General features: G+C 61.8%; 1 protein-coding gene across 2 annotated transcripts in view; it reads right to left on the minus strand.

Moving 5' to 3' along the window:
- LOC102458614 (discoidin domain-containing receptor 2-like) overlaps nucleotides 1-15415 on the minus strand; it is a 60484-nt gene that overhangs the window by 14883 nt on the left and 30186 nt on the right. For both annotated transcript variants that reach the window (XM_075905943.2, XM_075905944.2), the window contains exons 2-10: nucleotides 15040-15175; nucleotides 11738-11840; nucleotides 10557-10785; nucleotides 9213-9360; nucleotides 8874-8979; nucleotides 5581-5767; nucleotides 3789-4035; nucleotides 2132-2224; nucleotides 1-152 (exon numbers count right to left, since the gene is read on the minus strand). The exon at nucleotides 1-152 is cut by the window's left edge and continues 6 nt beyond it. In XM_075905943.2, the coding sequence (XP_075762058.1) occupies nucleotides 1-152; nucleotides 2132-2224; nucleotides 3789-4035; nucleotides 5581-5767; nucleotides 8874-8979; nucleotides 9213-9360; nucleotides 10557-10785; nucleotides 11738-11840; nucleotides 15040-15103 (1329 nt within the window). In that variant the 5' untranslated portion in view covers nucleotides 15104-15175. The remainder of the gene's footprint in view (nucleotides 153-2131; nucleotides 2225-3788; nucleotides 4036-5580; nucleotides 5768-8873; nucleotides 8980-9212; nucleotides 9361-10556; nucleotides 10786-11737; nucleotides 11841-15039; nucleotides 15176-15415) is intronic.

Here is a 15415-nt window from a genome sequence, read left to right on the forward strand (position 1 = left end):
CAGCCTCTTGTGGACATACTGCTTCCACAGAATGACGACGATGATGGCCAGGAGCAGGAGGATGATTGCCACGAGGCAGCCCACCAGGACGGAGGTGCTGGAGTCGTCGGCTTTCTCCCCCACCCAGGTGCTGGTTAGGACAGACGTGGTCTCTGTGCAGAGGAAGCAAACGAAAAGAAACGGAAGTCACGAGAGTGGGGGCTGCGCTCCCCCGCGAACAGCCTGGTGCAGGAGAGGACGGGGCAACTCCCAGGCCAAATCGTCTGGGATGGCTTAGCTGGGGCCGGTCCTGCTTTGGGCAGGGGGCTGGACTGCCAGCCCGGGGGTTCCAGGACTCGGTGGGCAGGGGGCTGGACTGCCAGCCCAGGGGGTACAGGACTCGGTGGGCAGGGGGCTGGACTGCCAGCCCGGGGGGTACAGGACTCGATGGGCAGGGGGCTGGACTGCCAGCCCGGGGGGTACAGGACTCGGTGGGCAGGGGGCTGGACTGCCAGCCCAGGGGGTACAAGACTCGGTGGGCAGGGGGCTGGACTGCCAGCCCGGGGTTCCAGGACTCGGTGGGCAGGGGGCTGGACTGCCAGCCCGGGGGGTACAGGACTCGGTGGGCAGGGGGCTGGACTGCCAGCCCAGGGGGTTCCAGGACTCGGTGGGCAGGGGGCTGGACTGCCAGCCCGGGGGGTACAGGACTCGGTGGGCAGGGGGCTGGACTGCCAGCCCAGGGGGTACAGGACTCGGTGGGCAGGGGGCTGGACTGCCAGCCCAGGGGGTACAAGACTCGGTGGGCAGGGGGCTGGACTGCCAGCCCAGGGGGTACAGGACTCGGTGGGCAGGGGGCTGGACTGCCAGCCCGGGGGTACAGGACTCGGTGGGCAGGGCCTGGACTGCCAGCCCGGGGGGTACAGGACTCGGTGGGCAGGGGGCTGGACTGCCAGCCCGGGGGTACAGGACTCGGTGGGCAGGGGGCTGGACTGCCAGCCCGGGGGGTACAGGACTCGGTGGGCAGGGGGCTGGACTGCCAGCCCAGGGGGTACAGGACTCGGTGGGCAGGGGGCTGGACTGCCAGCCCGGGGGGTACAGGACTCGGTGGGCAGGGGGCTGGACTGCCAGCCCGGGGGGTACAGGACTCGGTGGGCAGGGGGCTGGACTGCCAGCCCGGGGGGTACAGGACTCGGTGGGCAGGGGGCTGGACTGCCAGCCCGGGGGTACAGGACTCGGTGGGCAGGGGGCTGGACTGCCAGCCCGGGGGGTACAGGACTCGGTGGGCAGGGGGCTGGACTGCCAGCCCGGGGGGTACAGGACTCGGTGGGCAGGGGGCTGGACTGCCAGCCCGGGGGGTACAGGACTCGGTGGGCAGGGGGCTGGACTGCCAGCCCGGGGGTTCCAGGACTCGGTGGGCAGGGGGCTGGACTGCCAGCCCGGGGGTTCCAGGACTCGGTGGGCAGGGGGCTGGACTGCCAGCCCAGGGGGTACAGGACTCGGTGGGCAGGGGGCTGGACTGCCAGCCCGGGGGGTACAGGACTCGGTGGGCAGGGGGCTGGACTGCCAGCCCGGGGGTACAGGACTCGGTGGGCAGGGGGCTGGACTGCCAGCCCGGGGGGTACAGGACTCGGTGGGCAGGGGGCTGGACTGCCAGCCCGGGGGGTACAGGACTCGGTGGGCAGGGGGCTGGACTGCCAGCCCGGGGGGTACAGGACTCGGTGGGCAGGGGGCTGGACTGCCAGCCCGGGGGGTACAGGACTCGGTGGGCACGCTGGCTTATCAGAAAGTCTCCTGTCCTGGAAGTTCTCAAGTGACTTGGTGCCGGCGGCTCCTGGAGCCTTTGCCGACGGTGGCCGTGGGCCACTGGAACTGACCGCAGGGAGGAGAAAGGCCCTGGACTCAATGTCAGAGGGTAGGCTGCAAGGTGTCACTGGTCGCCCATGTGTGCCTGGCTCACCTGCCCCGAGGTGGCCCGGCCTGCCCCACGCCCGGCACGGTGGCAGGGCAGACACAGCCCCGGTCTGCTGGCTGTGGAGGGATGCTGGGTGAACACAGCGCAGCCGGGACCGTCCCGTGGAGAGCGTGGGCGTCCATCCGCCCGGACAGCCGGGCGTGTCTGCGGAGCGGAGGCGGGACAGCGCCCAGTCCTTACCCCAGGCCGCCTCAGTAGCATTCGACGCTGCCTCCAGCCGCTCCGCCGTGCTTGTGGCGAGAGTCACCACCATGGGATTCACGTTCTCCATGTCTGTGAGGGGAAGAGCAGGGCTCAGTCTGTCGCCGGCTCCCTACCTCTGCCCCCGCCCCCGGGCTCGCGGATCCCCAGCAAGTCCGCGTGTTCGCCTCCAGCGCCTCCGTGGAGCCCGGGGCAGGTCACAGAAAGGGGCGCAGGGTGAGGGCCTCTCTGGCGGCTGGGCCGGCCGGCCTGGGAAGGGCTCTGGGCCCAGTGCCCCAGGAAGGCCAGAGCAGAGGCGGGAGGCTGCCCTGTTCAGGCTGCGGCTTTAGGGGTCACAATGAACCCTTGTCTGTGAAGACCCAGGGCCCAGCATGGCTGCAGACGGACCAGAAAACCAGGAGAGTTTGGAAAAGCAACAACAATCTCCTCTCCTGTGCGCCAGCTCGGGAGCCCCCTCCCCCTGAGAGCCACAGGCCAAAAATTCACCCCCCCGTGCTCCTGCTCCCCAACTTCCCACCCCAGGCTTGCCCCCCACTCCTGCTCCCCACCCCCGACTGCTCCGTACCCCCCCGCCACTGCGCCCTGTGCATGCTGCACCCTTGCTCCCTAGCAGCCTCGTGCCTGCTCCGATTGCCCCCCGCCTCTCCTGCACCTCCCCTCCCTCACCGCCCCCCACCTCTCCCTCGCTACCCCCCGCCTCTCCCTGGCCCCCCGCCTCTCCTGCACCTCCCCTCCCTCACCGCCCCCCACCTCTCCCTCGCTACCCCCCGCCTCTCCCTGGCCCCCCACCTCTCCCTCGCTACCCCCCGCCTCCTCCTCGCCGCCCCCGCCTCTCCCTCGCTAACCCCCCACGCCTGTCCCTGGCCCCCCGCTTACTCCTCACTGCCCCCCCGCCACCTCTCCCTCGCTACCCCCCCCCGCCTCTCCCTGGCCCCCCGCTTACTCCTCACTGCCCCCCCGCCACCTCTCCCTCGCTACCCCCCGCCTCTCCCTGACCCCCCGCTTACTCCTCACTGCCCCCCCGCCACCTCTCCCTCGCTACCCCCCCCGCCTCTCCCTGGCCCCCGCCTCCTCCTCACCGCCCCCACCTCTTCCTCGCCACCCCCCACGCCTCTCCCTGGCCCCCGCCTCCTCCTCGCCGCCCCCGCCTCTCCCTCGCTAGCCCCCATGCCTCTCCCTGGCCCTCCGCTTTCCCCTTGCCGCCCCTCTGCCACCTCTCCCTCGCTACCCCCCGAACGCCTCTCCCTCGTCGCCCCCCCACGCCTCTCCCTGGCCCCCCGCCTCCTCCTCGCCGCCCCCCCATGCCTCTCCCTGGCCCCCCGCCTCCTCCTCGCCGCCCCCGCCTCTCCCTTGCCGACCCCGCTTCCCCCTCACCGCTCCCTACACCATTCCCTTGCTGCCCCCCCACACCCCTGCCTCTCCCTCGCTGCCCCCGCACTGCCCCCCGACGCCTCTCCCTTGCCAGCCCCTCACGTCTCTCCCTCGCCTCCCCCTTCCTCCTGCTGAAGGTCCCGCTCCCCAGCCTTGATCCCTGGGTATCTGCCATCCACCATTCCGCTGCCACCCTCAGCCCCTGTTCAAGGTCCCCCAGTCTGCCCCCTGCTCCCCACGCCCCGGGGACTGGGCGGAGACTCACCAGACTGGAAGGAAATCTCACTGATCATCAGCCAGGTGTCGGCAAAGTGGAAACGACAAAGGACGGCCTTGCCCACCCGCTGGTTCAGGGGGATGGTCACGAACCTGGCGCTGGGGTTTTTGTCATCCAAGATGGTGGAGACGCCCACCGGGTCGGGCTCCCACTCGGCAATCAGCCGCGGCTTGAAGAGACACTCCACCTTGTGGAAGATCTTCACCCCCTTGGGAAACATGTTGTTGCAATGCACCTGGCCGGAGGGAAAAGCATCAGCAGCCTGAACTCGCCTCCAGCTCCCAGCAGCTTCGCTGACACCAGGACCAGGCCTTCGACGGGCAGCAACCGCGGGCGTGTGAGCCCGACGCCGGCCTGGGCCAGAGGCGGCTCGGGAACCCAGCCCATGCAGAGCCAGGGTATTGCAGAATAACGAACGCCCTCCCCGGCGGCACAGAGACAGCCCTGGTGCCGCAGTCCGGTATTCGTCACGAGAGGACAACTGAGGCTGAGGAGGGAGCGCGGAGACGCAAGACTCGTAGGCCTGGAAGGCGCGTGATTTAGTCCTGTCTGCAAGCGTCTATTCAATGGACTAAAAACGAGCTAATGGGCAGATTCAAATTCAGAAACGGGGGCTCGTTCTGCAGTGGGAGGCGAGAAGGCTCTGCTCTCGGCCCCGCGCTAGTCACGTCTCTATCGATGAGCGGGAGAGAAACGTACACTCAGCACTCGCCACCTCTGCAAACGAGGCAGCTCTGGGTGGCAGGGCAGGTAGCGGGAGAGCCGGCCAGTTCCACACAGCAGGCTGAACTGTGAGGCTCACTTCAAACGCCGTGTTTAATACAGCGGCACCTCCATGCCAGGAACAGCAGAGTTACGGGCTGAATGGTGGAGACACGTAGGCAGCCAGGCAGCAGCGGAGACCCCAAATACTGACACACGCCCCTGTACTAGCTAGGAGGCACCCTAGACTGCCTGTCCCCATCCCCCTGCGTGGGGCAGCCCTCGAAGCCAGGGGCGAAAGGAGATGCTGAGGTTCGCAGGTACAGCGGTGAGCCCACCTGTCAGCCCAAGGCAGCCCGAGCAGGGGCAACGCTGGGGTCTGAGCCCCTTCCCTGTAGCCCGCAGGCGCTGTTTGACACACACACCCCTCGGCCGGGGGCAAGAGTTTGCACACTCTGCCGGAGCCTGAGAGAGGCTCCGGCGTGAGAGGCTCTTTCTGTTAGTGTGATGCAGAGAAGCTGCTCAGAGCACTGTATCGAGGATGTGGCTGGCTCGGGGGGGGGGGGGGGGGAGCTGCCGCTCTTGTGACCAGAGCCTGGAGTGTGAGCTGCTGGAGCTGCAGCTGGCATGTTGGGCTCTGGCGCAGCAGGGGCCTGCCCTGCACCCAATAATGCCACAGCACCCCAAGGTGCCTCGCCTGGCCCGGGGTCAGAGGGTGCCTGTCCTCACCCCCACATGCAGGGCAGCCGCTTCCCGGGAGGAGGGGAAGACGCTGCTCAGAGGCAAGACTGTTCCATAGACACAAACAATGGGAAACCTTGAATTTGCATGTTTAAAATATTCTCCAACGTTCCCGTCCCAACCTGTGTCCACCCACATTTCTGTCAGCAAAGCCATTCGCTGCCAGACACCACAGGCCACACGCAGAACCCGACTCACTGCAACAAACCAGGAACAGAACCTGAGAGGGGGTCTCAGTCCGGAGCCGGACGCTGAGGAGAATCGGGACTCCTGTGCCCCACGAGACCCACAGCCACGGAGGCCCCAGGCCGGCGGGGGAGGGGAGAGACGGCCGTACCTTCATGGAGGTGAAGTTCCTCTGCCGGTCAAACTGAAACTCCATTTCCACGAAACCTGCGCTGAAGCTCTCGTTCTTCCAGCCGATATAGTCGTACCCTGGCCACACCCGGTACTGGTGGCTCTGGGTGAAATCGTCCAGGCCCAGCACCCCGTCGGTGAGCTGGCCCAGGCCTCCGTACAGGTGCCTGGCGAGAGACGGAGAAGGGTTAGACAGAGGGAAGAGACTCACAGACTGGGCCTCCGCTCCTCTCCTGGCTCAGCCTGGGACTGTGGCCACTGCGCTGCGGGGGGGTTGTAAGGAGCTGCCCACCCAGGAGCAGCACTGAGACCGTGTCTCAGGAAGGTATAATCTGTCCCGCTGCTGATCCTCGTGCAAGTGGAGTGCACAAGCTGGTGCACAAGCTGGGCTGGCCCGCAGCCTCTGCCCCACAGGCTGGCGTGGACCCCACCTGCCTTCCTCCCCTGCAGACTGGGCAAGGACAGCGATGAAGAGACTTCTATGCAGATGTGAGTAAAGGCCGAGGGGCCTCGTGCCTGACTGTTCACCTGAGCAAGGGGCCTCGAAAACCAGCCGCAGACAGTGGCACCCCCAGCTCTGGCTCTCTGGAGAGATGGGGCCTTGGAGCTGGGCACCTGAGTTAACCTCTTAGGAGAATCCCTATGGAATGAGGGTGACACACATCAGCCATTTGCTCCTGCAGACTCTTCCGGAGTTCCAGTGTCCGACAGCACGGGCCTGGCTGGGACTCCTGGACCTCGCCTGGGCATGGAAGGGGACCGGCAGCCTCCATGGCAGAGCTGGGTGAATGTTTTCAGACGAACTGCTTACAGCCGAAAAATGCACTTTCGGTCAACCCCAAACCACCTGTGACTTTGACCGGCAGGAGGAGCAGGGCCGGATTAAGGGGGGGGGGGGGCGAGCCGGGCAGCTGCCTGGGGGCCAACCTATGGGGGGCGCCTGATGGCAGCTGTAAGGAGAGCTGCGCGCTGGAGGGGTGGGGCCGCGCGCCCGCTGCCCAGGGCACAGGAATGGATCGAGCTGGCCCTGAGGAGGAGGGAGTGGTCCCTGCTGTCCCCTGTTTAGCCGCCCGTGTAGGGCACTTCCTTGCCACGGGGGGAGTCGGTCGGAGAAACGTCACTCACAGCAGCTCTCGTTTCAGGGACATTTACAACCTTCTCCGCCCATAGGCAAACCAGAGACTCACCGGACAGGTGGGAGCTTGAGGGGTCATGCGGCCCAGTTCCCATCCCTCGTGGCAGAACTCGTGGAGTATGCGCTAGAGCAGTATTTCTGAGAGTGCTCCGTGAAACCACGTTCAGAAACACGTTAACTGGCCGCCCCGGTTTGTTTATTTACTGGCGCCGCGGCCACGGAGCCTCGTGGCTCCCACTGGCTCCGTGTTGCTCTTTGTAGCCAAGGGGAGCCACGGGAAGGGGTGGCCTGACCCACACCACTTCCACGGCTCCCCTTGGCTGCAATGGGAGCCGCGAGGCTCCGTGGCCACGGCGCCAGTAAATAAACAAACCGGGGCGGCCAGTTAACGTGGTTCTGACGTGATTTCACGGAGCACTCAGAAACACTGTTCTAGACCACAGAACACTCTCAGCAACACTGCTCTAGACCATCCCTACGACAACTGCCTGGCAAAACCCTACACAACAGAATCCACATTTGACTTGCCAACGTCCAGCCAATCTGCAGCAGTGACTGTCCTAGCCACCGGGCTACGGGGGCGGGGCTTTTCCCCTCTCCTCTTGACGCTGTTTCACTTTGTATAAATATTTAAATATTCATTGGCACAGGGATTTGAACTTGAGTCACCTCCCCTAAGGAGCTCCCTACCCATCAGGCTACGGGCTCGTTCGCATTCCTTCTCTTTGTGTAATGAAACAATCAGACTTGAACCACTCTGCACACGCCAACTGAGCCGTCCCTCTTATTCTAGTTTGCAGGTTTCCCCGGGGCAGACAGAAACTGGCATGTCGCTGGCATAAGCGTGACCCAGAAGTAAAGTCTCATGTTCCTGCTCTACAGCAGTGACGCTCTAGGACTTCTCAACGAAATGGTGGCAGGACAGTTTTAACAGGTACAAAACAACCTATTGTCCCTTAATTTCATTCTTGGGAACAGCTGAACTGACTTTGCTGAACCTTTTAAAAAAAAAATCAGTCTGAAACATTTCCCCCAGAACTAGTCAAGTTGATGAAGTTAGAAGAAACTGAAGCCATGATCTTATAAAGGGTAGCTTCTCTATTCACTAGTGTGGCGGGAAGGATGGAGGTTGATAAAATACAGGTAGGAACTGAAGAGAAACATTCACATGTAAAAGAATCCCATTCAGTTACATCACACAATGGCAGACAGCTAAAAAGTGACACATTTCACAAGTGCTTGGATACAAATGCTAGAAGTCTAAATGCTCAGATGGGTGAACTTGAGTGCCTGGTATTAAATGAGGACATCACAGAAGAGGAACCCATCTCCTGTTGCTGGCGTAGTCAGGAGGGCATTAAATGAAACACAACCGGGGAGTATGAACGGAGGGAAGAAATGAGGCCATAGCTCAACATGGAGACTGTGAGAACATCAATCAGGAAGCACAAGAACATGAAGAGAAGAAAGTAGCTGCCTGCAGACCACTGCTAGAGCCTGCGGAACAAACCAGATGAGTTGGAATTGCTCGTTTATGCGCATACATTCAACACGGCTGGCATTACTGAAACCCAATGGGAAGTCGCATGATTGGAAAGTTAAAAGCAGTGGCCATAACTAGCCTTGGCAGATTTTTTTAAATAATTTTGACGGATAATATTGATGTTCATTTTTTAAGCATTTTAATTTTTCTTTCAATTTAAATTTTCACAGTTGCAGGAAATTATGGGGGAATCAGATGATAATTATCTAATGACAGGAGATGCTGAGATTCAAACCATTGAAGCTGGACAAACAGCTTTTTTCCCCTGAGCCAAAGGGGGAAGGCAGCCCCCTGGAGAACAGCTGGCCACGTACCAAGTGGTACATGCAGATCCCTCATCCTGTGTGTCCAGCAGGACCCTATACCTTCCCGCTAACCTTCACCAGCTACCAGGGGCGCGAGTCTGACGCACTGTCGGCCCACACGCCCTGCAGGGACAGCACCTGGCCAACACATCCCCAGAGGAACAGAATCAACCGCGTCCCGCGAGTGGCAACGTGGCCGATTCCAGAAGGTTCTGGAACTACACGTGTAGCGAGAGGTTCAGGGACGAAGAGGAGACAGTGCCGGAGGGAGACCGGAGCCCCAGTCCCACCTGCGCTCCTGGAAGCCATCGTAGGTGGAATCATTCAGGTAAACGATCGGCGAGCCAGGGGCTGCGATGGTCCCTCCTTCGGGGATGCTGTAGGACGCCAAACCGTCTAGAAAAGATGAGAATGGAGAAAGCAGGTCAGAAGCTGCTCCCCATTGTCTCCGTCCACAGGATTTCCTCTTCCTTCCTGCTTGGAGCAAGCCCTGGACCACAGGGAGCAGGAAGGGCCTGCACTCCCGTGGGGAGCATGGCTACCGGCATTCCCCCATCACAGGGCCGGGGCCGGGCAGCCCAGGGGCCCTGGGTAGGCCGTGAAGAGGGGACCATGCAAAGGGCCCTTACCAAACCAGAGGCAGCCGTAGAGCTCCACCCTCATGCAGACCGTCATGGGCAGCTCCGTCACGGGGATCACCCGGATATAGCGGGCAATGATTGGGGGCCGAAGGTCTTTCAGGACCACATCGTACGTGTCGGTGTTGCCTTGAATCACCTGGAAACAGAGGGGGCTTCAGTGACCAGCTCCAGACACGGCAGGACGCACCCACGGGCTGCAATGGGGTCGGACGGGGTGATCCTGGGGAAACTAAGCCTGGCTCCAGGGCTGCACGGACCAGGAAGTCCAGTCACAAAGCCGCTCACTGCTCGGGGAGGGGGGGGACACGGCTAAGGAAAATCTGGGCTCCAGTTTGGAGACCGTGGCTGCAATTCCAGTCGAGTGACTAGACGTAGGCAAAGGAGGACGTTGGACCAGAACGGTCGGCACGATGGGGCCTGAACCCTGCGCCTCACCACCGGGCGCCCCCTTTCCCCTCACACTGGAGGCTGTTTATTATTATTGGTAATAGCCGCCCGACAAGGAGCAGCAAGACACTTGTAATGGCCGGGATTTCCCAGCAGGAACCTTTTGTTATCCCGGGCGTCTGCCGTCCATTAACAAGAGACTCAAAAGCCGGCAACCAGCGTTCCCGGTGTTAGAGCTCGTTCGGGCTTGCTGAGCGTTTCCCGTGAGGAAGAACGTCACGGCAACAGTTAGCGTTCCACCCCGAGCTCGATCCAGGGCCCTCGTGTCATTATGGCCGAACCCCAGCTGGTCTCTTGCTCTCAGAGGTGGTGAAAAAATAATCTTGGAAACATGACCTGGGTGTAACCAATGTCGCACTGTCTGCCTAAGTCCGAAGACAGTTCCGAGAGGGGCAACGGTCCCGACCGTAACCAATACAGCCTCCTACAGACCGGCATCCTGCATCCCCCCAGCCCTACCCCATGCATCCTTTGGCCTACGAGCGACACCCAATCCACCTCGGACGGAGCACTCGAGACAGTCGAGATGGCTCTGCCGGTGGTAGCTGAGGAGAGGAGACACCGCAGGGGAGAGTGGAGACGGTGGGCACTCAGGGTCGGATCTGGATTTCAGCAGGTCTTGCTGAGCCGCCATGCACGTGGGGCCGGAGGGTTGGCCAGGTGAGGGGAATGGCTGGTGCTTGGGGTTCAGCTGTAGATAATTTTGCAGCATAGTCAAGTAGGCCGGGGTCTTGGGCCCTGGGGCGGGGCCCTGGGAAAGGCCCACGCTGACAGAGAGGGGCGCTGCTCCAGCGACGGGCCGCAGGCGAAGGGAAGGGGGCACCCTGTCTCCCGGGATTCAGTCTCTGCCGATCTCGGAACCCTGGGAGCCTCCACTGCACTCACCTGCCTGCCCTGCCGATCCTTCCAGGAGATCCAGCGCTCCCCGTTGCGGCTGTAATCGATGCGGTAGGCCCGGGCGAACTCTTTGCCTGTGGCGCGGGCGTGCCGGCCCTGCGTCCCGATCAGCGTGATGAAGAAGAGCTTGTGCAGGTCGATCTGGAGGAACTGCACGTCTTCCGGCTGCAACAGGCCCGCTGGGCACCACGCTCCATCCCCCTCTTCCCTCTGCAACCTGGTGGGGCGAGAGACGCACACCTAACAGGCCTTACTCCCCAGGGCCTAGCCTTCCGGCACTTGCCCTTCCAACTGGCTGCTTGGCCTTGGCTCGGGAGTGGAGCCAGGCAGCCTGTCAGTGTGTGCTCGTGTATCATACCCCCTCCCGCCCTGTGCCCCTTTAGTTCCATCTCTTCTCTCTTTGCACCCCATCGCTTGTGGGCGGAGGTAAAACGCCGGCTGCTTGTTCTCTGTTCACCTGCTGGCCAGGCCGGCAGTCAAACCCAGCTTGCTCGCCCCGCCTAACGGACAGGCCCAGGTCCTGACTCATGCCACAAGGCTGCAGAGCCAACCCCCCACCAGTAGGACCCCAGAGTGCCTGCGTTCCAGGACAGAGCTCTGCACCGGGTCCATGGGGCTGGCCTCCTTTGTTCCTAGGCGCACACGTTTACATCTAGCCGCTGCATACTGCTTGCTTGTGCCAGCTTCCCAAGCGATCCGAACCTAGTGACCTGTGCGCTTTGTTCTTTAGCAACCCTCCCCCAACCCCCGTCAATCTGTGTATCATCAGCAAACGGGATCGCTAACGATTTTACGTTTTCGTCCAGGTCATTGATTAAAAATCATAAACATACCGCTGGGCCAAGAACTGCTCCCTGGGGACCACGTTAGAAACACACGGGCTCCCTGGTGATTTCCCATTTGTAAGTGCATTTAGAAACCTGTTAGCCCGCTGCTCATGTATTTGATGTGCTCTGTGATAATGTTGGACTGTGCTAGTTTTTTAATCAAAATGTTGGTCACCTGTTCACGCTGTGCGACTACAGTGCGAAGAGGGTCACCTCGGCGGGCGCCGCGTTTTAATACGCCTGACATTAGGGAAATGGGATTGCACCGTAAGTGAAGAGTTTCAGTCCAATTGTATCCGTTCTGGAGGGCTGTGGGGCGGCTTTTGCCAAGCGTTAACTCACCGTGCATACTGGGGTCCGGTGGAGTCATACCACTGACTGGAGGCCGTAATGTCTTCATCTCGGATGGTCCCTTCGTGCATCCCCAAAGGGTATCGGCATATTGCTGGAGGGGAACAGGAACAGACTTTTAACCTGAAGCTCAAAACAATTTTGGTGACAAGTCCACCCGGGTGAGGAGCCGTGAAGGTGAAAGGAGAAACAGACAGCCGTCAATATGCAGCAAAAGAAAGGGGGAATAGCAAACTAGAAAGGGAAAAATCCAACGCTGGCAGGGCCAAGGACAAGGGGATTCACAGGAACAAAAGGAACCCTAAGAACGATACAGGCGTAGATGAATAGATGTGAAGGCCAGAAGGAACCACTGTGATCACCTAGTCTGTCTGCCTGCACAAGCCAGGCTAGATGGAGATGGACGTTAACAATGACCCAACACAGGCAGACGCGTTCAGGACCGATTCCTGTTCCGGATTTGGAGAGGAGCAGGGTGATGTGCTCTAATCCCACGTGGATGATGTGCTACTTTCCAGTCCACTGGTACCTAAAGACCACGCCTAACAGCATCCGCAGGGGATAAACATTAAGTCCTAGAACAGCTGGCTGAGGAGATGTCTGTGCCACTGGTGTTAATTTCCAATACATCCTGGGATACAGGAAAAAGTCTAGAAGACTGGTAATATGCTAACCTCATTCCTGTCTCTAAACAGGAGGTTGGGGAACCACAGACTGGTTAGCCTGACATCAGTCCTGGGCAAAATAATGGAAATCTGGCCTGGTACAGGACTCTGACAATAATGAATTAAAGGAGAGAGCTAGATTTAAGGTCAGTTAACATGGCTGTTTGGAAAATAGCTCTAGTGAAATAACCTGACTGGAGAAGATAACCAGTTTGGGTGATAAAGGTCATGAGGCTGGCAAACCAGGTACCAGCTCATTCACTGTATGACTAGTACAGATCAACGTGACTATTAAATGCAGAAGAGTATTTGGTGTTTAACCTTCACGGAAACCTAATGCAGCGGTTTCACTCATCTGCACCCTGTTCTAATGGAGCAGCAAACATTGACTTGACTGATCTCTCGCGGTCCCTTCCGGTCCCAGTATTCTATGATTGTATCCCATAAATAACCCATCAACGAGAGAGAAGCCTAGTGGAAAGCAAACGAAGAACGTAAACAGAAAAGGAGTGATTTCGAGACAGGCGGTCATTTTGTAGGACTGGAGGCTGAAGACTCTACAGGCGAAATTCCTCGCGTGCTTGTTCATCCTCGAAGGAAGAGGCCACGAGGGCAGTGACCCTGTCAGCTTGTTTTCGGAGAAAGGAAGCTATAAGCACGGCTTTGAGGAAAGAGCCGACGTCTCTGGACTCTCTGGGTTGTAAAAGAGAAGAAAAGCGGCAGGAGATGGGGATCCTCGTTGTTCTGGGTCGCCCGGAGAGCCGTTTTGGGAAGTGGAGCTAACTCCGCCCCGCGGCGAAGACTCCCGGAGAGACTCGGCCCTTCAGAGAAAGGCGACGGGCGGGTGTGATGACTAAGCAGGTGCAGGCCTGGTGGGAAGAGCTGTCGGAGCAGGGCCGATCGCTAACTGGGCCTGGCTCAGATTGCGCGGCACCTCCGGAGGCCGAACCCGGGGCAGCCTGGGCAACGACCAAGTGGATTGTGGGCACTTGTGGCGACTCGACTCTGCAGCCTGGAGCCTGCCGGAGGGAGCCGCCCCCAGGCCAGCGAGGGTCAAGCGACTGCTCTACAAGCAGCGGCGTGGACGCCACGCGGAAGTTGCGGCGTGTCTGGATCTCCGGCCGCGAGGCCGAGCAGGGTGGGGCCGCTCAGCAGCTGTGGGGACCTTCCCTGGGGGTCAGGCAGCTGCCCCCGGATCAATCCCAGCAGTCCCCAGTGGCCAGCTACAATTCAAAGCTCAGACACAGGCTGCCCAGGAGCTGCTGTGGCCGGGTGGGTCATGGGCCTGCAGGGGAGGAGCGGGGGGTGAGGGCTGAAGGGCACCAGCAGGGTTGCTGGGGGACCCAGGGCTGGGACATCAGGAGGCCACAGGCTGGGACGGAGGAGCATCAGCAAAGCTCGATGGGGTGACTGAAGGGGGTGGGAGCTCAGGGCTGGAACGTCGGAACTGACGGGACCTGGCAGGAGGGCACCGAGGGGTCTGCAGGTACGACACAGCACAGGGCCTGGCGGGGGCCGGGGGGCTCTGTCGGGACTGAAGGGCGCTGCAGACCCAGGGGCTGGCAGAGCAGAGGAGCGGCAGGCTGGGCCGGCAGAGCTGCGTGTGCACGGAGAGGCGGGCAGCCAAGGAGCCCTGCAGCAGGCTGGGCCGGATTCAGCTCACCAGGACTCTTACCCTGTACCCAGGGCTCCAGCTGCTGGGTCCCCGTGATCAGCCCGCAGGGGGCAGCCGCCCTGTGCCCCTCAACAGGGAGCTTCCAGCCCCGGGCTCTGGGTGTGACGCCATGGGGGTACCGCCCCCACCCCTGCTCGGCCCTGGCCTCTCCCGGAGGACACGTCCAGACGCTGCTTCTGAGGCAGGAGGGGCCCAACCGCGACCCCGCTGCAGGCTGGAGCTGGGGCCACTGCACAGGGCTGCACGTTGAGGTGCATCAAGGGCCCGAGGGTGCTTTATTCTCACCCTGATCAGCCCGGCCCTGCCCCGGAGCTGGGGCTGCAATGGGGGCCAGAGGGGCGGGGCCAAGGCAGGGACGGAACAGGCCAGTCGCGGGCGCACAGAAATAATATCAGCAGAGAGTCCATCAGGCCTCCCCCGGACGGAGCGGCCCCTCGTGTCTGGGGGCATGGCCAAGACAGGGCAGGGAGCCGCACGGGGCTGTTCCTCACACAGCTCGGCACTGGGCTCTCTCTGGCACCACGCCCCAGCCTATGACCTGCCCTGCGGGACCCCCGCCGTGTCCCTCTGCCCTGGGGCTGGGCCCAACCTCCCCTCCAGAGCCCCCCGCTCCTGGCTCTGCGGCCGGCCTGCGCCTGGCGACTGGCTGCCTGCGGTGAGTCCAGCGCCCCAGAGCCGGCCTGACGCTTCCTCTAGCGCCGACGTGGCTGCTGCTGTCTCAGCCCTGCAGATCCCGCTACCACCAATAACCACCCTCCGGGGGCGCTGTCCAGGCCAAAGTGGAGCGGGGGGGTCTCTACGGGGGGGTGGATCTTCGGGGGGGGGGCGCACAGGCGGCTGCGCTGACCCCACCTCGGTCACTGCACAAACAGGCCCACTCTGAGAGGGAAAGGGGGGTTGAAACACACAAGGCAGGAGGGCAGGGTCCGTCCCCCCCCATGGTGGCTTCCTACCAGGGTTCACTTCGGCCGGGGAGGGCTCGGGCAGGGCAGCCAGCAGCAGCATGCAGAGGATCATGGTGGGCAGCGGGAGGCTGCAGCGGGTCAGGCGGGCGTGAGTCCTTCCCAGCCAGGAGCTGCCATCTAGGTCCTGAAAGACAAAGCAAAGAGAAGAGGAAAGTCCCTGTGACCGCGGGAAGCCATCGGGCAACGCAGGCAGCAGCCTGGGCTTGTTCCCGGACTCGGGCGCTGCCCCTTGCCAGTGCCCTTTGCCCCACGTGGAAATGAAGGACTGACCTGCCAGCCCACGGGCCCTGGGAACGCGCCACGTCCCACGGGGAGGCACAGCGGAGAGAGACTTCCACAGTCCCCTCCAGGAGCCCGAGGAACC

The sequence above is a fragment of the Pelodiscus sinensis genome, chromosome 23 (genome assembly GCF_052426305.1).
Source record: "Pelodiscus sinensis isolate ZL-2025 chromosome 23, ASM5242630v1, whole genome shotgun sequence".
In the NCBI taxonomy this organism is placed as follows: Eukaryota; Metazoa; Chordata; order Testudines; family Trionychidae; genus Pelodiscus; species Pelodiscus sinensis.